This window comes from Sardina pilchardus, chromosome 17, assembly GCF_963854185.1.
Source record: "Sardina pilchardus chromosome 17, fSarPil1.1, whole genome shotgun sequence".
Taxonomy (NCBI): domain Eukaryota; kingdom Metazoa; phylum Chordata; class Actinopteri; order Clupeiformes; family Clupeidae; genus Sardina; species Sardina pilchardus.
The window spans coordinates 12198539-12222746 of record NC_085010.1 but is presented as its reverse complement, the minus strand read 5'-3'; the positions used below and the strand labels follow the sequence as shown (position 1 = coordinate 12222746).

At 43.0% G+C, this 24208-nt stretch overlaps 2 protein-coding genes across 4 annotated transcripts; one reads left to right on the top strand and one right to left on the bottom strand.

The window, feature by feature from the left end:
* The first annotated feature begins 4235 nt into the window (after positions 1–4235).
* On the top strand, positions 4236–11784 carry LOC134062602 (T-lymphocyte surface antigen Ly-9-like). Of its 3 annotated transcripts, XM_062518675.1 has the most exons (4): positions 4236–4344; positions 9972–10054; positions 10653–10961; positions 11163–11784. In XM_062518675.1, exons 2-4 carry the CDS (start codon positions 9976–9978, stop codon positions 11354–11356), a joined length of 582 nt encoding a protein of 193 aa, XP_062374659.1. In that variant the 5' UTR covers positions 4236–4344; positions 9972–9975; the 3' UTR covers positions 11357–11784. The 3 variants fall into 3 exon arrangements, with proteins under 3 accessions (XP_062374659.1, XP_062374660.1, XP_062374657.1); XM_062518676.1 differs by lacking the exon at positions 4236–4344 and having other exon boundaries at positions 9874–10054; positions 10656–10961; XM_062518673.1 differs by lacking the exon at positions 4236–4344 and having other exon boundaries at positions 9874–10054.
* Positions 11785–13036: 1252 nt separating this feature from the next.
* On the bottom strand, positions 13037–23252 carry zgc:194209 (uncharacterized protein LOC570908 homolog). The gene is made up of 9 exons (XM_062517734.1): positions 23200–23252; positions 22360–22455; positions 21597–21718; positions 20486–20584; positions 18046–18198; positions 17066–17178; positions 15401–15561; positions 14687–14885; positions 13037–13898 (listed from the first exon to the last, which is right to left on the bottom strand). Coding segments are annotated over exons 1-9 (1152 nt in total). The 5' UTR covers positions 23202–23252; the 3' UTR covers positions 13037–13691.
* Between the last annotated feature and the right edge of the window lie 956 nt (positions 23253–24208).

The window sequence follows — 24208 nt, the reverse complement described above, 5'->3', positions numbered from 1 at the left end:
TTTGTTAGAAAAGGGGGTAGGCGGTGTATGGTAGTCGAATCTACTTTGTGGCCTATACATGAAATGGGCTCATTATATCAATATAAGGCTTTGCCTGTGTTAATTTAAGACACCTACCAAAAAGCAGCATGGTAGACATTTGACCTAAGTCTTCATATATGAAGTTTGAATGTGTAATAGGTCACTTAAAAGCTGTTCTGATTGATAGGACCATCTTGATGTGTTAGAATCGCTTATAATCGTTTTTTAGGGTTTCCCTATTCATAGGGATAAAACAGGTAGTGCATCCCAAAATGTTCAATGTTAACATTCAGATTCATATTCGACACACCCAGACCTTTCAAAAAAGTATGGTTTTGTTGGGAGGTGGGGGGGGGGGGGGGGGGGGGGGTGCATGGTAGGCCTATCTAGCTCGCGGCCTAAAGCACCTCCAGTTCCTTTATCCTCGTGTGAGCTGCATCCAATGCACCTGATGCAAGCACATAAACAAGTAGAGAAAAACTGTAAGCAACAATGCTAATTAATGAGGACAGTATTATGAGTGCTGTGTCACATACCACCACAAGAATATGTGTTTCAGTAAATATGTATTAACTATACGTGTATGGAATAATCTCTCGCTTTAAGCCTACCTTACAGACAGACTTTGACACGATTTGGGAAAGATTCTTGAAAGATTGTAGTCTTTTAACGTATGCCCCTCATTCAAACTACTCAAAAGACTACAATCTTTCAAGAATCTTTCCCAAATATTGTTCTCGTCCAGTTCAAATAACTTGTAGGACATTTGTGAGTTGTTGTTTTCCTTTAATTCTCATTAATTTCTGTATTTACCTTGAGGGATTATTTCTCTAAGTCTGTACTCTCTCGGGAATTCATTTTACGCTCAAAATCGAAACTGAAGTAGCTAGATAGCCAGCTAAATGTCACATTGTCAAAAAAACAACACACCCCATGCCGAAACTTCGGTCACGCCTACTCTGCGTCCGTTGGAGGGGGGCGTTTGCGTCTGCCAAAAAAATCGCTACACACAGGACGCAGATAGTTAAACGTCTGCCATGCCATCTCGCGGGTTTTCTCCAGGTTTTCTCAAGTAAAAAATGTGCAGGTCCAATCAGCGAACGGGATATAGTTAAGAGCGTTGAGGTCGTGCGCTAGTTTGAGCAGAGTATAAAACAGTAAGGATCTTTGGTTTGAGCCAGAGCGGTAGATAATATGGATAAAACCTGGTTTAAGCCAGTGTGTGAAAGGTTGCATGACCTGTCAGATCCCTTTACTGTCTATGGGCAGATCCATCCAATAGTTTTAAACTTGGCTACTCGTCTTCATGGAAGTTCACGTTTGGCTATAAAGTGACCAGACTCTGTACATTAAATATTAGGACCAGGCTACCGTAATTAAGACTTTCCCTCTCTTAAGGGAGGAGCCATTTTTAAAATTGCTAGCCCTGCCCAGAGCAAATGCTACTCGCAGCCCATTTCACACATTCAGTAGTCAGTAGCCTACATAGGTTTCTGTTGTCCACCAAGGCGAAAGGAATTAAGAATGGAGAATAACATACAAGTACCGTCCATGGGACTTCGTGAAAACTATGAACGGTAGGTTTACCAGGGCTGCAGAATAGCCTACAGAGAAGGCATTTCCAGGGCATTTCCACATTATCAAAATCAACTTAATGCAGAACTATATGCACTCGCACACATTTTTCTTTGAGCAGGAGAGAGAATATGCATGCAGGCACGCTACTTGTTTTACTCAGCTATATCTATAAGCCTATTTGCTGATTATCACTGTAAATGGGCGTGCCTCTTGGAACGCAACCACTAGATGGCGATGAGATTACTTTCCCTCCAATTCCTGCAGGTTAGCCAGTGTGCTTAGCTTTTCTGAAATTGGCGGTGTTGTGAGGTAACACATTTTATTGCAAGGGAATGCAAAAAGTTATTGTAAGGGAACACATAATCTTTGAGTAAAAGCAAAACTATTAGGCTGGGTCAGAGCGGTATGAGCCCTGCCTGACCTGGATTTCGCCTGGCAGCTCCATAGACAGTAAAAGGGCAGCTCAGGCTGGAAACGTCACGTCTGTCTCCCCTGCTTCCTGTCTAGCAAAAGATGCGACCGGATCGTTGGTTGAAGCCGAGGACAGCGAACAGACATTTGAACAAAAGATTCTAGACTAATCTTTGATTTGAACTATGCCCATTGATCACGCCTCTTGCAGTAGAGATAAAGCTTGCTTTAAATAAGACCCCACCCTGACCCTTCCCGTGCTCTGTATGTTTATGTGTAGTGTTTTCTGAAATTGCTGTAGCCTACGTTTTCTACATACTGTGCATATGTTGACAAATACATGAAGATGTTTTCTTAAGTTGCTTGCATTTTGTTGATTTGCATTTTCTTAATATGCAGTCTGTTGGCACCTCACGATTCTGATTCAGAGGCTAACGATTCGATTCTAAACTGATTATCGATGCAACATTTTTTTTGAATTTGCTGCCCACTTCCTACTTTTGTGATTATCATGAAAGAAAATAATCAGATGATTAACTTCTCTAATGTTTTAATGTTCCCACCACTATCCTCTTTGCCAGACTGGGCCCTTGATCAAGCATTTGTGTTTTATTATTAATAATTTGAATAATTTCTAGCCTATTTGGGTGGGGCGAAAAAACAGGGTAGGAAGTACAGTGAAATGGTGCCATCGTGTGGCCATGAAATAGATCAGATATAATTCCCGAAGTGCAGTGCCATGATGCCATATAATACCTATTATTCTTCTAATGCATCTGATCAATTGTGTTTTTCTTTTAAAACTTTCTTCCTTTATAAATTGTGGTATATGATTAGGGTAGTCTTTTTGAATGTCATTACTCTAACATTTAACATTAGATGAGTAGAAATTTGAGCAATGGACAGTCATGGGAGCTGGCAGTTTTCATAAGATTTCTCCACATTGCTTTGGCAAATTTCTGTTATTCCTGTATATTTAAAATCTAGTTTATTGTTATAGTGAAATGATTGCTGTCTTATAAACTGCTCACAAAAAGTAAGGAAACTTGACTTTGGCCCATTATATCTCCCTTTTAGTAATACCAACCAGTAAAGTGTTTCATATCATTTTTATTGTTGATTTGTCACCTTTACAATGAGGTATAGCTTGTAAGCATAGGGCAATCATGGAATGAGCAACACAAGCAAACGTGTAAGTAGTGCCAACGAAAAATGTGCCAAAATGGCCTGTTATGCTGTTGGAATTCACCTTTGTTACTTCAAGCATTGACGATTGCACTCTCCCACAGAAATGAGGAAAACAAAACATGTTAGGCAGACATTTGTTCATTTTATACTCAGTGTCAGGGTCCTCAGTAGCGTGTAGAGGATCCATATGCAGCCACAACAGCTTGGCACCTTCTTCTCATGCTGGTCACCAACCTGGCTACATTCTGCTGTGGGATGGCATTCCATTCCTCGATAAGGATCTGTTGTTGGTGACCTGGTTTTGTTGGTGACTCTGGCACGTACAGCATGCCCAAGCTGATCCCACAAGTGTTCACGGCAGGCCATTAGATCCTCTTCACTCCCAAATTCTGGAGGTACTCTCTGATGATCCCAGCTCTATGGGGGCGAGCGTTGTCATCCTGGAGGATGGCAATTGGTCCCATATTCTGGAGATATGGAATTGCCACTGGCTCCAGAATCTCATCCCGGTATCTAACTGCATGATGATTGCCTTCAATGATAACAAGGTCTGTCTTTCGAGTTAAGGAGATGTCACCCCACAGCAGAATGTAGCCAGGTTGGTGACCTGCATGAGAAGAAGGTGCCAAGCTGTTGTGGCTGCATATGGATCCTCTACACGCTACTGAGGACCCTGACACTGAGTATAAAATGAACAAATGTATGCCTAACATGTTTTGTTTTCCTCATTTCTGTGGGAGAGTGCAATCGTCAATGCTTGAAGTAACAAAGGTGAATTCCAATAGCATAACAGGCCATTTTGGCACATTTTTCGTTGGCACTACTTACACGTTTGCTTGTGTTGCTCATTCCATGATTGCCCTATGCTTATGAGCTATACCTCATTGTAAAGGTGACAAATCAACGATAAAAATGATATGAAACACTTTACTGGTTGGTATTACTAAAGGGGAGATATAATGGGCCAAAGTCAAGTTTCCTTACTTTTTGTGAGCGGTTTATATCAATGATGTATGTTTTTTTTTTTTTGATGAACAGGGGTCAATAGGAGCTGTAAATTACAGACAAGCGGAGATCAAGGAAAATTTTGCAGAATTGCCTGACGCTAGTGTAACGGGTGCTAGCTGGTTAGCTATGCTGTGGAACGTTAGTAAACCTCACTCCCCGACACTTCAAGAGCGCTGCTGGCATGAAAGCTAGTAGCCTGGGCTTTTAGCTGGATAGTTAGCGCGCTCGACTCCCGATCCGAGGTGCTGCTATCTCGCGGGTTCGAGTCCGGGCGTGTACAGGGCTGGACCGCGGTGGTTCCACACAACGCAGGTTACATTGGTGCCGTGACCCGGATCGGGAGTGAGGTTCACATTAGCACAGTAGATACGGCCAAAGATCCTTAACCCCGCGTACACACTAGGTGCACTCGACATGTCAAGTCGGCTGCAAACGCATGCAGTCGAAACGTAATTTGAGTCATATGCAGTGCATGCTGGTTAGACGTGTTGTTCGACTTGAAGAAAAGTTGTGATCATGTCACAAAAATGCGACCATGTCACGTCACTCAAAACTCGCGGGATGAAGACACCTGCAGTCGAATTCTGCATTTGCCTTTTCGTGCATGCAACCGGCTGTATCCCGCCCCATGACGTCAGTTCAAGGACTTGATAGGTCCGTTTGGAACAGGTTTGGAAGGAATCTCCCCATGACGATTATGACAGGGGTCTCGTTCTGCCTCCTTACCAAAGATTCTATAGCGGAGCAAGATATCAGCTAACATTTTAGGACAGCCCTGTAGTCAGCGTCTGGGACGACACCTGAGCTCGTCAAAAGTGATCCATCTTGCTCTGTTGTACAATCTTTGCTCCTTACGTTGAAATGTACTAAAATGAACAGATATGGAAGGGATATCTTCTTATTTGTGATTTCTGGAACAGCGGTAGGCTAGCCTACTGAAAAGGTTTTGACATTCTGCTTTTTTATGCTGTTGGTTACATAAACACACGGAAAACACTTGATATTTAGTTAATGTGCTACAATGCAGGCCTACTGTATGACAACAGTGGTTTATTTATTTTAAACTAGGCCTACTTCATATCAATTTATTTCGTCAGTCATCATGCTCATTGTAATGAGTAAGAATGAAAGTAAATACTGTATTTAATGCACACAGATTCCGCGATATCTCCCGCGAGGTCTCACGCGAATCACGTCTGTCAAATTTGCAAAATCGTGTTCGGGACCATCTGCCTCTAAAACGTTCGCCCCTCCCGGTGACACTCAAACTCTCGTTGACGTATGCAGCCAGACGAAGTCAGCCGTTTCCGAACTCGAATGCACCTACTGTCTCCGTCCGTCAACGGATCTAGGAGGTTGGATCTGCCGTATGTGTATTTGCATACACGCGATCCGATTGGCTGACGGATCCGTCGCTGCCTGAAAAGTTGAACATTTCTCAACTTTCTTGACGGAGGCAACGCAGCTGAAGCGACGGACGGACCCACAATGCATTTCGAGTCCGCCCCATGCAAAGTGAATGAGATCCGTTGACGGACGGAGACAGTAGGTGCACTCGACATGTCAAGTCGGCTGCAAACGCATGCAGTCGAAACGTAATTTGAGTCATATGCAGTGCATGCTGGTTAGACGTGTTGTTCGACTTGAAGAAAAGTTGTCATCATGTCACAAAAATGCGACCATGTCACGTCACTCAAAACTCGCGGGATGAAGACACCTGCAGTCGAATTCTGCATTTGCCTTTTCGTGCATGCAACCCATAGACCTAAAAGAAATGGACAAACAGACTCCGTCGTTCTCAATGAGAGGGGGCTGAAACAAAAATTCGTTTCCTGTTCATCGTACTGCGCAGACTCAAACTCATTTTGTGACGTTAGCCTGCTGTAACTCGTCTGATAGATCGAAAACCTCTGAAATTGTTAACGTTCGTTTTTTAATATTATTATTATGTGTACTTGCCTCTAGGTAATGCTTTACCATATCAAACAGTAGGCTACCGTAGGCTACCGTAGGCTACACGCATTTTCACTGATCTTGCGAATGACTCTCCGTCATGGTTTTCGTGCAGGCTCACTCAGCTTCTTATCCAAACATTACGGGCGAACGTTAGCTTCCCTACAACAGACATGCTAAAATACTTCTTTACGGGAAACCAACGTAATATACGGGGAAACAGTGAATTAATTTTGACTTCGATACCCTATATAGAATACACAGAAGCTATAAGGGAGACAAAGGGCACATGTTACATGAAGTTATGGGATCGCAAAAATCTGAAAGTCTATGGCCGTCCAAGGGAGTTAGCAGAGTGTTGATCACCAGCTCATTTCGTGTTTCTACTTCCGGGAATATGCCTGCCCCCTTGATGCAACCGGCTGTATCCCGCCCCATGACGTCAGTTCAAGGACTTGATAGGTCCGTTTGGAAGGAATCTCCCCATGACGATTATGACAGGGGTCTCGTTCTGCCTGCTTACCAAAGATTCTATAGCGGAGCAAGATGGATGCAGTTAACATTTTAGGATCAGCACAGCCAGCGTCTGGGATGACACCTGAGCTTGTCAAAAGTGATCCATCTTGTTCTGTTGCAGAATCTTTGCCCCTTACGTTAGAATGTACTAAAATGAACAGATATGGAAGGGATACCTTCTTATTTGTGATTTCTGGAACAGCGGTAGGCTATCCTACCGAAAAGGTTTTGATATTCTGCTATTTTATGCTGTTGGTTACATGTACACGGAAAATCACACTTGATATTTAATTAATGTGCTACAATGCAGGCCTGTTAACTGTATGACAACAGTGGTTTATTTAAACTACTTCATATCAATTTATTTCGTCAGTCATCATGCTCATTTTAATGAGTAAGAATGAAAGTTAAATACTGTATTTAATGCACACAAACTCATTAAATACAGTATACCCGCGAGGTCTCACGCGAATCACGTCTGTCAAATTTGCAAAATCGTGTTCGGGACCATCTGCACCTAAAACTTTCGCCCCTCCCGTTGACACTCAAGCTCTCGTTGACGTATGCAGTCAGCCGAAGTCAGCCGTTTCCGAACTCGAATGCACCTAGTGTGAATGCGGGGTAAGGCGGAGCAAGATACGTCGTCGTAGTTCATGTCTATGGGCGCAAACAGGGATCACTTCCTCTGCATAAAGGGGGTGTGTCATGCGTGTCATGTGCATAGACTTCAATAGACCTCTGAAGTTCGCCTACAAAAAAGCTACCATCTTTGCCCATATTTGGAGTTACGGTATCTGACGATTTTTCCTATGGGAAATTAACATGGGGATTTGGAATTATCACACCTGTTAAACTCTCGCGGGGATGACAAAATCGGAAATTCAGGTGTTTTCCTGAACACACTTTTGTCCTCTGCCTTCGAGAGGAATATGTGATCTCCGGTACGCGAAGACGGCAGACTTTGATTTTCGCTACCCCAGAGCTAACTTGCAATGCAACTTGCCATTAAGTTAGTTAGCCAGTTAGCTCTGGGGTAGCAAAAATCAAAGTGTGCCGACTTCACGTACCGGAGATCACAGTATGCACAAGAAGGCAGAGGACAAAAGTGTGTTCAGGAAAACGTCTTTATTTAAGACTATGTCGTGCCCGCGTGAGTTTAACAGGTGCGATAATTCAAAATCCCCATGTTATTTTCCCATAGGAAAAATCGCCAGATACCGAATCTCAAAGATGGCAGCTTTTTTGTAGGCGAACTTCAGAGGTCTATGGAACAGCTCTGCATAAAGGGGGATTTTGCCCCCCCTCCCTGTTGCGATTCTGGTTCCAGGAAGTGGCTTCTCATGAAGTATCTTGCTCCGCCCTTAATGATCTTTGATACGGCTGCGTAACGGCCGGAAGTCATTCATTTCCTATGGAGATTCGCAGACCGTATGCGAATGGGTCCGAACAGTGCGGTGCGAAAAAAATCGGGTCCGTTGGTCATCCGCATGCGATGAAAAAATTGAACTCGTACGACAGCAACTGACGGTTCCTATAGAGAGCCGAAGTCCCGCCCTTCTACTTCCGGTCTATGGGACCTATTTTTCGATTTTTAATGCATGGGAGTCAATGGAGAGATAACAATTATTTTTTGGTCCCATTCGAGTTGGACCGTGCATTTCACATATGATGTGTGGGAATTTAAAAGATAATTTTCCACATTAATAAAGTTCTGTTTTTCGTTAGACTTTAAAAGTTATGTAAGTTTTGTGCGAATCCGTTCAGTGGACTACATCTCTTGTCTCAAGCGATGCACGTCACCAACTAGCAAACGAGAGGCTGGCTAGTTAGCTAGCTACCATGCTAGTTAACGGTTACATCTTGCTGCCAGCTAAGTCACTTAACAGCAGTGTTTGTACAGTCTATGAATGAAATACAACTTATCTGGTGTGTTTAATCCTCTGACTCATGATATTTTCATCGGCAAGGGGGAAGCTCAAATAAGACCTGTTGCTGGCGCCCGTGGCTGTGAATTGGTCTAACGTCACTAACGCGACTGATGTGTATGTAGTCGTTGGAAACACGATCTTTCACAATGTTGTAATTCACTAGTTACAACATACTTTTCAAATGTCTTTACATGAAAAATTGTCATTAAAATTGACAAACATCATATGGGTAATTCAAGGCACAAGACAATCGGGACCAGAAAATAATTTATATTTCTCCATTGACTGCCATTAAAAAAAAATCCAAAGATAGGTCCCATGGAGGCAAACGGAAGGGGCGGGACTTCGGCTCTCTATCCGACGGAAGTTAGCGTTGCTATGGTACTGATAAACAAATTGAATATCTATCTTTTATAATGTCATATTACATGCTTTTAAACGATAAAGTTTAAAACAAAAGTCATCGAAAAGGAACGTGTATGATCCATAGTGGTGCACAAGCCCATCTTGTGAAAAATAAAATGAACGGTTGATGTAAAATAAATAATTATTTCCAAACGAAGTTTTTTGTCATGTCACTGTCTTAGGCTACATGGTCTCTTAACAATATTAGGGCAGTTAGACAATTAATTTAGAAATAAAATAGCACTATTGTACATTTACTCCCAAACTCGAAAAGCCTCCGACACTTCCAACGGTCAAGTCCGACGTCCGACGGGGGAGCACTGCGAATTACGGAGTGCTAATGTGAAGGCGGCGCGGGGGTGAGTGTAACGGGTGCTAGCTGGTTAGCTATGCTGTGGAACGTTAGTAAACCTCACTCCCCGACACTTCAAGAGCGCTGCTGGCATGAAAGCTAGTAGCCTGGGCTTTTAGCTGGATTGTTAGCGCGCTCGACTCCCGATTCGAGGTGCTGCTGTCTCGCGGGTTCGAGACCGGGCGTGTGCAGGGCTGGACCGCGGTGGTTCCACACAACGCAGGTTACACTAGGAATCACATACTAGGCCTACAACACATATTCATAACAGACTCTTGGTTTTGGATTGGTTGCATTTGTATAGTAAAGTCTGTGTCAGTAGCTGTATGTATTCATAGGATTTAGGAGAATACTTTTAACTGGAAACTCTATGTCTCTCATAAAATGACGAGCAAAGTAAATATAATTTAGTCCAAGGTCAATACCATGGCCAAAGTCCTAAATGCTGACTTCAATGGGTTAGCTCAGTGCTGATGCATGGTGGGCGGCTTTAGGTCTTGAACAAGACACTTTACTTGTTGTGTCTATGTGGAGTGGACCATATACGCCCAGATTCACAATAGATGTAACATATTTCTTATATGTATATTTTTTTCCCTTTCCCTTTTCAGATACATGTTCAACTGTGTTATCAGGCAGACCCACCTCACGGGAGCGGTTCTTGGACTTACTCTTTTGTTCGGTTGTCCTGCTGGTATAACTTATTATGCTATCTGTTTACAGTTTACATCTCATTTTAGTAACTCACATTTTTGGTAACTGACCCAATATGGCTGACTTGTTCATACATTTGTAGTTCACACATGACTTGGTGTGCAGTGTGATGGAAAATAATATAGTTCTGTTTAAAACATGATTAAAATCCCACACTGTAAGTGCATAATAACACAAACATCAGGGCTTAATTAGGACTTTTGGCTTTAAAGGCATTTACAACTAGAAAATTGATTATATCATTGTATATTATTAGCCTGGGTGTTCCCATCCTGCCTTGCGCAGTGATTTCATTCACGCTGCCAAGGCAGTCTGGAAACTAACACCCAAATTTTCGCCTGATGTTGGTGACCAATCACAGGACAGGGTAGAAAGCAAGACCATGATGATGCACAGACGCATTTGATAGACATCTGTGGCGCCCAAAGAACGGATCTGGGCATTTTTTTCAAATATGAGAAAATGAACATCTGGTTGCCAGACCACGTCTCATTTGAGAAGTGGTAGGTGCTAGCCAGGCTAGTATATTATGGCATAGCATTTTTTTATGTGTGATGTTCTATGTTTAATTTCATCAGCAGCCTGTCCAATGACCAACCTATCCAGACCAGAGGGAACATCTGTTATTCTCAGCATGGGATACAAGCCTACAGCTGCAGCAGATATCATTGCTGTGGAGTGGAGCTATAATGAGGATGAATTGATTATGAGATACTATCCTGGCATAAAGTTACTGGTCCAGCCAGCTTATGAGGGAAGGGTTAGGTTTCATGACGACACCTTCTCTCTGGAGTTGTCGAACGTGAAGAGGGATGACAGCGGTTTATACCACTGCGAGATCACAGAGAAGAAAACCACCTGTGCTGGTTACAAACTCTCTGTCATGGGTGAGTCAGCATTAAACTTGCAATGGAAAAAAAACACATGCAGTGTGTCCCACACATTTTTACCTTTAGCTTTTTTTGATTATTGTAGTGTAGAATACAGTATATGCATTTCTTCAATAAATTACTGAAATGATTGTGAAAATAAAATACATTGCTTATGTGCTGTTAAGGAATCATTATTTTCTCTTTTTCTGTTTTCAGATTTAACTTCTGAAGAAAGAATGACCTCTACTCCAAGTACAACAGCCCAGAGCACACGTCCACTATCTCATACTCGTATTGCTCTCATAGTGGCCGTTTTATGCATTGTTTCATGTTGCGTGTTTGTAGGGGCAGCCGCGGTCAGGTTAAGGAATCATGCTTGTAACCAAAGGGTGGCTCTGAGTCAGGTTTAAGAAATTCTTTGATTTTTGATATGTAGATAGATAGCCTTTATTGTATTTCCTGCTCAGGACGGGTGATGGAGGAGGGCACTGAACTTGACGGTCTGTGGGGTTTGTTAAGATGGCTTTAATCCAGGCACGGGTGGCAGAGGAAGTCCATGACAGTCAGCTTGTCCACAAGGATGTCTGGGATGATGGTGATGAAAGCCGAACTGTAGCCCATTCTTACTGAGGTCCATGGGTGCTGCAGGTGGACCAGGGCTTTGGGGAGGGCGGTGGAGATGGAGATGCAAATGTACAGTATGTATGCGTGTGTGTGTGTGTGTGTGTGTGTGTGTGTGTATGGAATATTGGAATATATTTTAATGGATTTGTTATTTGTGTTGATATATTGTTATGGCTTTGTATTTTTGTTTATGAGGAGTATTTATTTTGGGGGGTGGGGGTATTATGAGATTAGTTCTGGAGAAGGTAATCAGGGGAATGACTGTTCGAGATGGGGCCGATAGAAGTGTGCTAGCTTGCTGAATGAATTTGTGAATAAAATATACTGAACTAGAAAAGCACTCAGAGAGCGCAGACCTCCGCCTGAACTGTTCTTCCTAGGTTGTCATACATTGAACTTAAACTATTCCGATTGCCACCACGTGGCCATACCATGCCATTACACCAATAAGCGAAACACATAAACGGCTCTGGAATCCCGACGGTGTTGCGGATCACTCCCAAAATGTAATCGTTTCTTCCTCGGGTCATGCCTGAAAATGTCAGCAAAATCCATCCATTACTTTTTGAGTTATCTTGCTAACAAACAGACACAGACAGACAGACAAACATATGCCGGTCCCCGATGAAAACATAACCTCCTTGGCAGAGGTAAATATACTGAAAATATACTGTAACCTGTCTTCCTTCCACCTCGAGTCTAGATAGCCATTGGTTACCAGAAATGGTAGGGTTACACCAAAGATCTTTGTGTTACACTAGCTAAGTTAACAGCAAGTAAGATCCGGCTAAGTCACAGAAAGTCTCCTATTAGAAGAGCCCTATGGCTTCATTCTCTAGCAAAAATAAAGGCATATGCCTCTTCATTTAGGAAGTGTACCACTCATGGGGGTGCTGTGGTGAAAGGGGCTGAAGTGTCTATGCCACTTTTGAGTCCAAGAGCCCATAGGGAGCCAGGTTTGAGTCTGGTCAGCTCTAGCTTCCTGGCACTCTTCACTGTCTTATCTGAATAAAGGCTGAACGCTCCCTGCCCCACCCCCACCAAAAAAAGAGTTTTATCAAGTACTCTGAGGCTTCATCCACATGAGTTAACTGACTCAGGTTGGTCACAAGCCACTTAGAATATGCCCCAGCTTAATGGTGGCACAATAAGACAACATTTTATCACTGACCGTGTGTGACAAGCAATTGACAAGTTGATGCGTAGCACAAGCAATTCCAGAGTACAATACAAAACAAACTTGAAAAAGAGTGGCGTCTCATAACAATACATCCAGTTTAATCACTAATCCAGTTTAGTCTTTAATAATGAACATTTGGAGATAAATGAATCCCCTAAGAAACCAAAAGAACAGATACATACAGCTCTGGAAAAAATGATGACATTTGCATTGAAATATTGAATATGAATACTCATTTGAATATCACTCAGACAGCAACGATAGGATGACATCAGAAAAACGTGCAGTGATCTCTTAATTCTTTTCCAGAGCTGTATATTTTTTCCTTAAATTTATGAAATCCACTATCTTTCAGTTGAAGGATTCAGTAAAACAACTATTGGCTTAGTCCACATTACACACAATTATTCTCTTTGTGACAATGAAATGGAGAAGTCCATGTAGAGAAAAGCCATGTACTGTACGTGGGTCACTCCTCTTCACATGGCCAAATTACCTCTGTTTTGTTAACAGGCTTGTCTTCTCTTTACTATTCATAGTGCATTAGATTTCAATGGACCATTGATTCAAAAACATAAAATGCATAAAACACAAATTCCTCAAAATGCAGGGCATGTGTGTGTGGCAAAAGGTAGTGACAAATTCTAACCACAAGAGGTCAGTACAACTCCATGGAATGGGGAGAGTCACACTTTACAGTTAAACTCCAGTAGGCAGTCCTTGATTTTTCATCTTAGTTCAAGATCACCAGTGGAGTTTGCACTTCACATTGGCCATTGTGTTACTCTATCTTCATGCATCTGGTGATTTCGAGAACAAGACGAACTTAAACACACACACACACACACACACACACACACGAGACACACACAAACACACAGACACACACATTATCAGTTCATCTTCATCATTGGTATCCATTCATCTTGTCTCCTCCCCCCTTAGCTCCACTGCTCCAGCACAGGTAAGAACGGCAGGTCAGTGCTGCCCAGGTAGTACCGCCCTCCGTGCTGGAACACGTCACTGATGGCCCAGGTGAGGGTTCCGTTCGGGTCGTGCAGACTGTCCAGAATCTCCCCGTTTGGACCCAGCTCCAGAACCAGGCCATATTTGGGCAGCAGCATGTTGTACAAGCTCAGAGGAACCAGCTGAGGGATCAAAGAGAATCGAGTCAGCATTGAGAGCCAATTACAGGCTTTCATCATCCAAACGAGGACAGACAACCATGTCTTGTGCTACAGGCCATACATTTCATCATTTACTTGCTCAGTCAAATGTTACCATCTTCAAAGTGGAGGCCCTTAACAGTATGTTGTTGATGGTTATTAGTTAACATGGCGGACTACATTCTTCAAAAAGTGAGACATTATTAGTTATAATACCTCAGTAAAGCACAGGAGCGCCAGAAACACAGAAGCTACGCTTTCAATCCGCTCAGCATACAGCTTATTTGAGCACAGATGTTTTTCACCTCTAAAGTTAACTACAGTATGTTGTTATTCAATGGTCCAGATTTGGCCTGGCATCAAATAAACTGCTCCTTGTCAAGGTGCAAGTGCACTTCACATCTTAAGAGTGAACATTTGTATGGGGAGTCTGCGCTTTATTTCTATTGCACGAGAGGCGTGCTCTCTTGGAGGAGGGGCGGGACTGTCAAGCTCTATTGGCATTGTTCAAATCATGACTCCGTACGCTTGGATAATCCTTCAACCAACCAGACCAGCGATCAGGTGCATCTTTTGGATAAGCTAGTTTGTGATTGGAGCCAAAGGTTCTGGCAGGGAACAGAGGAGATAGATGTGCAGGTTTCCAGCCGGAAACTGGAGCTGGAAATCCAAGTTCACCCAGCCAATCAACAACCAATCCCAAATATACAACATCATGAAAGAGAGCAGTAATTGCACATAAGTACAGACGGGAGAACGTTGCATCGTACCTTAGTCATGAAGCGCTTGACCGCTGGATAGGGTCCGATGAGGTCCAGGAAAGGGGGCATGAATCGCCGACGGAAACGGGTGGTGGTGATGCCCACCAGAAACGTGCCCCGGTCGCTAAGGCGGATGTTGTCAGGGTAACCGGGCATGTTGCTCATGAGGATGTCCTTGGTGCCGGCCTGAGGTCCCTTTAGCCAGTACCTGAGGAGAGGTACAATTGCATCCTGTGATCGCCCGTATAGCCTTTACAGCAACACACTATTCACTAGTTCGCCCATTGGATTGCTAAGAGTGAGTGCAGAGAATAGCAAGTTTGGCTAGGTAAATGGCCATGGTCCTGGGATTCCAATAGCGGAGATCACATGCGAGTGATGTCCGCTAACATCCCCAATGGATGTGAGGTAATTTGGAGCTTAGAGCTAATAGTGAAATGGAGGAGCAGGGGGGGAGGTGCGGGGGCTTTGCGACTCCAGCAAGGTGTAAGGAGGGTTTGTTTTATACCTTAGACCGTAAGTGGGGTGAGTGATGTCTGTCAATCAACCCTATGGGCTCCTCCTCAACTTTGTTTAGAAAACAACGGACCCACACCCACATATGCACATACACGTACGCACGCACACACACGCACACGCACACACACGCACACGCACACACACACACACACACACACTCTTTTGCCTCAGAATAATGAGGTCCGTCCCCTGAGTAACCCTCACCTGAGGACGCGTCCGATGCTGGTTTCGGCCATCATGATGAAGTCCTCCTCAGGGGAGAGGGCGATGCCGTTGGGCATGTACAGAGAGTCCAGCAGCGTCTGGACCCGGCCCGTCTCTGGCTCGTACGACAGCAGGCGGCCCAGGTGGTTCGTCTCTATCACCTGTGGGTTAGAATCACCAACATCATTATCATCGTCCTCCTCCTCCTCCTCCTCCTCCTCCTCCTCCTCCTCCTCCTCCTCATCATCATCATCAGGTTCAGACATGCAAAGTCAGCTAACTGAAGTCACATTCAGTTCTACATGTGTTATACATCGTGTTTCTGAGGTGCTGTTTACATGTATATACTGTACTACAAGTGCAATATCTTTCCACATGGGTGTGAACGATTAGAGATTTATTTACTGCATAAAGAGAAGCCAAAGTTACTGATATCAGATGCAAGTCACTTCTGAGATGCTGTTTTTTTGCAGTACTGCAAGTGCAATTAATATCACTCTACATAGCATCAACGATAAGAACATTTGTTATAGCACACATCACCAACTAAACTGCCAAATGACTCAGTTAGCTGTTGTGTGTATTTCAAAGGCTTCTGCAGTTAACTAAATAGTTTTATGCCAAAACTCATTACTGGTATTTCCCATGAAAGGTTCTCTTGTCCTGCTGATGTGTTAAATAAAAACCAACATGGCATTTAGAAATGTATCTGAAAAAAAATAAATAAATTGCATCATTTAGAAATGAAGAGCTTTCTCTGGGGGCTAAAAGCAGTGTTCCCAAGTATTCTGGATCTGATTTGGAACACGGTATCCAGGCAACAACAGCTCCTATTATCCATGTGAAAATACCTCTTTTACCTCGCTTCCCTCCTCTCTCTTTTCAGATGACCCTCTTCTATCACTTTACTCCTCAAACTGTCCACACACACACGCCGGACACGCACACACACACACACTCTCTCTGTCTCTCTCATACACCCTCTATCTCTCTCTCACACACAAAAACACACACTGAACACACACACACACTCTCTGTCTGTGTGTGTATGTGTGTCTCTCTCTCTCTCTCTCTCTGTCTCTCTCTCTCTCTCTCTCTCTCCCTCTCTCTCACAACACACACACAAACAAATGCCAAGCAAATGTATTCAAGTAAAAGCTGAAGGCCAAAAATTCCAACCATTGAGCATGTATCCAAATGAAACTATTTCTGCACTGTAATGTCCATGGACGCTACCACCAGATCTGTCCGTAGTTATATCCTCTTGCTTTCTCGCCAGTGAAACAGACGTTGCAAACAAGAACAAACTAACAACTTTGTTGTAAACATTGTGTTGCTTCAGTGACATTACAGTACCTACTGTATGATCCAATCCAATATGTGGTTGTTTTGAGAACGTTTGGGCCCAGTCGGTAAAAGCAGCATAGGCTATATGGTTAAGGCATCACTTTTGCTCACCTAAATTGGTGAAGCATTTATTGCTTTGTAGTCTACTATCTTCTGCTGTAAGCACACGGATAGCTAGTATAAATGTTGAAAATATCCTGTATTTTGGCATGTGATCTGAGGCAATCTCCCTTATTTACAAAGCTAAATGTTCACAGGTATACATTTGTTTGTTTTTTCTTTGTTTGTTTGTTTGTTTGTTTGTCTTTCTTTACTCACCTCCAACTTGACATGCCGTCTTCCCCACCGACTGCTGGAGTCTGTGAAGTAGATGGTTCCATTCCGAGAGAGTTCCAGACCATTCAGGAACGCGAATGGGATTCCATCACAGCCTGTGTTCAACAAGATGCAACAACATTACAGCATGTGAAAAGAACCGATATTACTGTAAAGCATGTCACAATATTTCATTCAAATATTTATTTGGCTATGTAGGAAACCATGGAGGAAAACTATTTATATAAAATTGCAAAACTAAGAGCTTCCCCTGTTTGATATGGACCAACTATGAACAATACAATTACGTACACTAACTGACTCTAAAAGTACAAGACTCCACTGTGCTGACGACCTTGATTTTCAATTGACTTCTTCACAATCCATTAATTTCACTCTTACTTTCACACCCTCTTACATACTGTACAGTATGTGTGTGTGTGTGTGTGTGTGTGTGTGTGTGTGGTGGAGGGTCACTGCTATTCCCACTTACATGAGATGTGTGTGTGGAGGATCACTAACATGTGGTATACATTTTATTATACCACAACTACTCTCACTCTTAAGAGGTGTGTGTGTGCGCGCATGCGTGCATACATGAGTGTGTGTGCATGCGTGTGTGTGTGTGGTGGAGGGTCACTACTATTCCGACTTACATGTGATGTGTGTGTGGAGGATCACTAACATGTGCATGTGTGCATGCATGTGTGCGTTTGTGCGTGCATGTGTGTATCTGTGCATGTGTGTGTGTGTGTGTCTCTCTCTCTCTCTGAATGTTTGTATGTGTGTGTGCACATGTGTGTGTGGTACACGGTCACTATGGTCCCGTGCCTTGCTTGTTGGACAGTAGCAATGTTTTCTTAAGAGGTGTGTGTGTATGTGTGTGTCTCTCTGTGTGTGTGTGTGTGTGTGTGTGTGTGTGTGTGTGTGTGTGTGTGTGTGTGTGTGTGCGCGTGTGGTGCACGGTCACTAGGGTCCGGCACCTTGTTTGTTGGACAGCAGTAGTGTTTTCTCTCCGCTCCTGGGGTCCACCTTAAACAAGCCGAAGTAGGAGTCGGCCACGATCAGCTGACCGCTGCCATCCAATCGCACGCCGTGGGGCCGACCGCACACTGGCTCATAGTCCATGCTGCTGCCTGTACACAGTGTGAACATGTGTGACCAGTTTAATATAACAACTTATACATTATGAACACACAAACAAATAAACTAACAAACAAATGAATAAAAACAAAGTATATTAATACAAAAAAATACTGCACTTTCATTAAAATTTGTCCCAGTGAAATTGAAAAGAAATAAATGAAAAGAATAGGAATAATCCAGAATACTTAAAAAAGTTTGATTTCCTTTTTGCTCAAAATGTACAGTATGTCATCATCTGAGTTTAATATCAACAAGTACCAGAGTACCAGAGATTACCTATTACTATTAACAGTCTGCTCTGCCTAATAAATTAGCCAAACTAGACAGTGTTTATGTCTGCATCCGTGTCCTCCAATCCCACCTGCTCTGCTGCAGGTGTGTGGGTGTGTGTGTGTGTGGGTGGGTGGGTGTCCATAGGTGTCCTAATCCATCTGCTGTGCTCCAGGTGTGTCCATGTGTGTGTGTGTGTGTGTGTGTGTGTGTGTGTGTGTGTGTGTGTGTGTGTGTGTGTGTGTGTGTGTATCTCTGTGTGTGTCTCTGTGTGTGAGTGTGTGTGTGTCTGCTCTGCTCTAGGTAAACCAATGCAAATCGTCAGGAAGCAGTCGTCATGTCTGCACCAGATGGCCTGGCTCTGCCTGGGCTGTGCTAAACGATATGCAGGCAAATCCTGCCATTTCACAACTGACATTTAAGCCGCCACCTCGATCTCTATCTGACAGGATGTACTGTTCCTTTTCCTGCTACTGTCGGGTTACAAGTCTGTGGGTGACACTCAGAAACACTACGCAATTATCGTCAATCATGACTTCCAACAATGATGAAAACGTCATAATCAAAACATAATGATTAATTTGCGACAACCCTCGGGTTTTGTCGCATAACAAATCTAGTGAATCCTAATGCTTTTCAGCTGAATTATATTGAAAATAAAAATGGAGGATGTGCACAATATCATTGAGTGTGTTGAGTAATCCTGATTTCAATATTGGCAAAAATAATCATGGTCATGATTTTTACCATAATTGAGCTTCAAGCTAGTTTCAAAGGAGCAACAGAAGCGTGAACATTTAACAGGTCACTGAATTTGTCTATGATGACCTGCCAACTGTCATAATAATTTGCAATCAGCAATAGTTATTTGACACCATAAACATCCAATCCTATATTTATTTAATGTGCTGAGGATCATGTCATAGTTTATCCTGACAACTTCCTGTTATATCTGTTTGCTTTAACTGTTTTTGCATATAAAAACTCTGATTTAGCTGTCATCTAATAAATGTCCAGTTTGTGATTGCAACTCCATCACATTTCAGGCAAAACAAAAAAATGCTATTCATCTAACTGAAGTACCGCTTGATCATTTCTTTGCTGCTTTGCTCTCATTTACAACCCAGTGGGATGGATCGTTACTTCTCAACAACATATTTAGAGAAAGAAGCCCAATTCCACAGCTTTTCCCCCCCACTGGGCCAGCAGCCACCAGCACAGATTAGGCGGCGATAAAGACATCGGCAGACAGCCTCTCGGAGGTGTCAGGGTCGCGGGCACAGAGCCCCGTGATGCTTTGTGAATCACCTGACTGTGTCTAATACAGCCTGGCGGCAGCATAACGGGCCTCGCTCTGGCCAAGAGACAAGCTTCAAGCCCCAACCTTCACCACAGAACACACACACACACACACACACACACACACACACACACACACACACACACACACACACACACACACACACACACACAGAGAAAGAGAGGGAGACAAATAGAGAGAGATAGAGGGAGAGAGAGAGAGAGAGATGGAGAAAGAGAAGGAGAGAGTGAAATACACTAGTCATCGAAACATACTCTTCATGAAAACAGAGAGAGAGAGAGAAAGAGAACAAAGGTGGATCTTCCCCACAGCTGCTTCATACAGAGTATCACTCAGAATCTACTAATTAGAGGCACTAATCTGTGCCTCAACTGAGCACTAAATTACCCATCCTCCACACTGACAAATATGTTTTAGAGAAGCGTGTGTGTGTGTGTGTGTAGTACAGAAACAGGTTTCTATGTGTGTGCACTTCTCAGTATGAGACAATAGCTGTATGTCTGTCTGTGACTGAGGATGAGTAGTTGAAGCGTAATATGAGATGCACAGAAGAAAGTCTTCTGTTATTGTTGTTGTTGTTGTTGTCGGTGGTGGAGTTGGTGTGTGTGTGTGTGTGTGTGTGTGTGTGTGTGTGTGTGTGTGTGCGTGTAAAAGCTTGCAGAAGTGTGCTTGTTTGTAATGCTGACCGCATTCAGGGATGTTTTGTCCCATCTGTGTGATGAATGTCAGGGTGTCCTGGTGAATCCTCCACAGTTTCCCATCCACAGTCCCGGTGTAAAGATTCCCTACAAGGACAACATGGAGTGGGCACACATTACACAGCAGGCAAGGCAGCAAGCGGGCAGGAATAAAAAAGAACTGAATGCATGATACCGGTGTGACAGGAATGTTGGAAACTGAACGTTCTAAAGAATATCTCAGTTCATTGAATCGAACCAGAGTTTTATAGATATCTCAGAAACACTCTGAAAGAGATCCCATTAACAATGTCATTCATATGGCCTAAAATGATACTTAAAACTGTTATGTTTGCCAGTTATTATCGTTCCAGGTGTGACCAGCCCTTTCTGCACTTCAGTGTTAGTGTAGAGGTGTAGAATATAATGTTGTTGAATTCATTTGAAGTGAGTTGAATAGTCTTATTTTCCTTATTTGATGTAATGCCTTTAAATAATATGGGTGATGATATATATTATGCAATATTATTTGCCAATAGACTACGTGCATGAAATGCATGCTGTGCGCTAGTTTGTTTCCGGTGGAGCCATGTGTTTGAACCTGCCACTATCGTTAATGTAATTTGTGTCTACATGGGTGTTGCACTAAGATTCATCACATAACGATAAAGAAGGATTTATGCATGTGTTAAAATTGTTATTATTGTGCAAACAAGACATTCAGTGTTGGAGTGAATATGTAAGGAGCAGAATATAACAGAAAATGATGTTACAACACAGTTAACACTCCACTGGAAATATATGAGCATACACGAAAAGCCTTTAGCACACATATCCTATTCCCACCCCTGATTGCCACATTGAAGCATGCAGCACACTCACAGACAGACAAACTCAAAGATACAGAGGAGGGGTGAGGGGGGTGTGTGTGTGTGGGGGGGAGAGGTCAGAGAGCAAGTGATAGAGAATGAGAGAGAAAAAGATTGATAAGGCCACCAAATCAATAAAGAGACTGAGGGACAGTGACACACTAGCCCGCACATGCAATATAAACACACACACACACACACACATTCACACACACACATGCACAGACACACACACACACACACACACATACCATCTTGGTCAGCAGTAAAGGACTCAGGCCCCCTCAGTTGTCCAGCGAAGAGGCGACGCCCCCTCTGGAGTCGAGTGTTGACAGCCAAGGGCCCCTCCAACAAGGGTGGGGGCCCCTCAAATCTGAACCAAAACAAAGCGATCAGATAATCCAATCAACAACCGTTGTAAACATTGCCTCATCAGACAGATATGTTTAATCACTGACACTGACTCACTCATTCTCCATTTGATCATTGGCAATGCTGATGCCAAAAGAAAAGATGAGCAGCAGACTCTTGTCCTTTGGGTTAGGAATAAAGTCTATCTCTAAGTTACATCCCTTACAGAAAATGGAGTAGATTGTGGTATGGAGATGAAATGTAGGCTATATTGCACTGCCTCACCAAGTGGTTAGGAAAGTAAAGCTTATGCCTTGCCTCTCCTGCCTGACTAAATTGATGTCAAATAAATGAATCTTTAGAGTAACAAGCTAAACATTTTAAAATATAACACATAATGAAAAGGAAAAAAGAGAATAAGTTCTGTGTTCCCCCAGTATGGCTATATGACCTTTGAACCCAGTCTATGGCTGACCTCTCTGAACTCAACATTTAATAAGTAGCCTTGGTTACCTCTGCACTATAGGATTAGACATAATCCTTGTAACCAAACCTTAATTATAAAAGATGTGTTCAGACTCGTCCAGATGTTTGTCAGAGTACTGGTGAATAAAATGTGAGTTATTCTTGTTCGTATTTGTCCTCGGTCTCTTCTGGACTTACATGTATGGTTTCGGATCAATGGGAGAGGGTATGAGATAGAGTCCAACCGCGACGGCCAGAAATGCCACCGCCACCGCTACAGCCCAGCGTTCTGCCCTGTTCTCACACACACACACACACACACACACACACACACACACACACACACACACACACACACACACACACACATACATACATTATGCTCGCTCATAATCGAGTTCCAGCTTCAAGGAGAACTGTGTAGACTTTCTCTCAAACTGGATTCGTGTCCGCAATAGCCTACTGTTTTGTACAGACATTAACTTAATTTTCGATAGCATTTAGGCCAATAGGATGAAAAATGACAGGGGTTTGAAGAGGATGCAATTAGGTAATCCATATTTCCTAGCATTGTAATACATTCCGGGGATCTCTGCCCCTGGGGAATTGCTCTTCTCCCAAGACAGGCGCCGCGCTTAAAGGATGACCGGGCCTCTCCAGATGCAGGATCACGGCGCAGGCCATACAGGCACGCTCTGAATAACAATTACTACTATTATTTTTAGGATAATAACAGATTAATAGAAACATGTGTAGGCTAATATGAATTTGACAATCACGAATCATGCCCAAAATCGACAAGCACTGGCACGATCCGGTTTAGGCTATGTTCTAAAACTGGAACGCAAACGGCTGATCTCATTAATATTTCCCATTTCAGGCAAAGACGATAATTCATTTTCATAACGTGAACCCAACACACAGTCTACGTTGTCCTCTTACGCAAGCACGCTCAATGCATATCATAGCATACAGTACAACTTCCCACCGCGTCTCGATCCCGCTTATTTAACTAGTCAACAACACCGTCAAACTTACATAGTTTCTTCTCCAAAACCTGGTCGTCCTCACTCCTGTTTGGCAGGTTTGTCAGTCAGCAACACCGGTGGTGGTCTGGTAGCCATGCAAAAGTTGAACTCTGTTCTAGCCTACTTGCCGTCTTTCGCACCGGGGGTGGGGGTGAGAAGATAGTCGTGGGAGGGGCCGAGTCATTTCACTGTTGGAAGACATTTAAGAAAGAGAGTTCACCTAGAGGACAAGGAAATTAACTAAAACAGATTGCCGTGGAAACGACTGGCGTCGCCAATACGGACATTATCTTCCATTTGTGGTGCGCTTGCAGAAAGCAGGGGCAATGTTTAAAGAGAAACATGATGTATGGGTCAATGGCGTCCAATTCAGGGATAGATAGATTAAGACATTTATGCCATTTTTAAAGTGTTTGAGTATTCCTATCTTCTGCAATGTGCAATGAGGGCAAAATAACTCTCATCCGGAATAACTAGTCTTTCCAGACTGCTGTTGGTAAAAGTAGCCATGTTTAATGTACACTTTGACGTTTTTATTGCACAAAATGCCTTTCATGGTGCAATTCTGTGAGAAATTAACACGGTGAGAATATAGATGTATATCAAAATAGGCCTGATCTATGATAGACAACATATGACTGTTGAAACAGAGGAATGTTATTATTTTATGAAAAATAAATAATTGCATGCCAGCAAAAAAAAAAGTTGGACCTGGGGCATGTTTACCACTGTGTTCACCTCTTCTTTTGACAACAGACTATACACGTGTGGGAACTGGGGAGACCAGTTGCTGGAGTTTTGAGAATGACATTATGCCATAAATGAAAAAAAGAAAAAAAGCCCAAATTCTTCACATTTTCATGTTGAGGAGCCACACAAGTTTTCAGTGATGAATGCCTCCACCACATCTTTATTATTAAGACACGCTGCCTCTCTGGGATAATCTTTTATGTCACCAATCACGGTGCCAGTTAACATAATTAGTTGTGAAATGTTCCTTCTTGTGTTTTCTTTGGCAT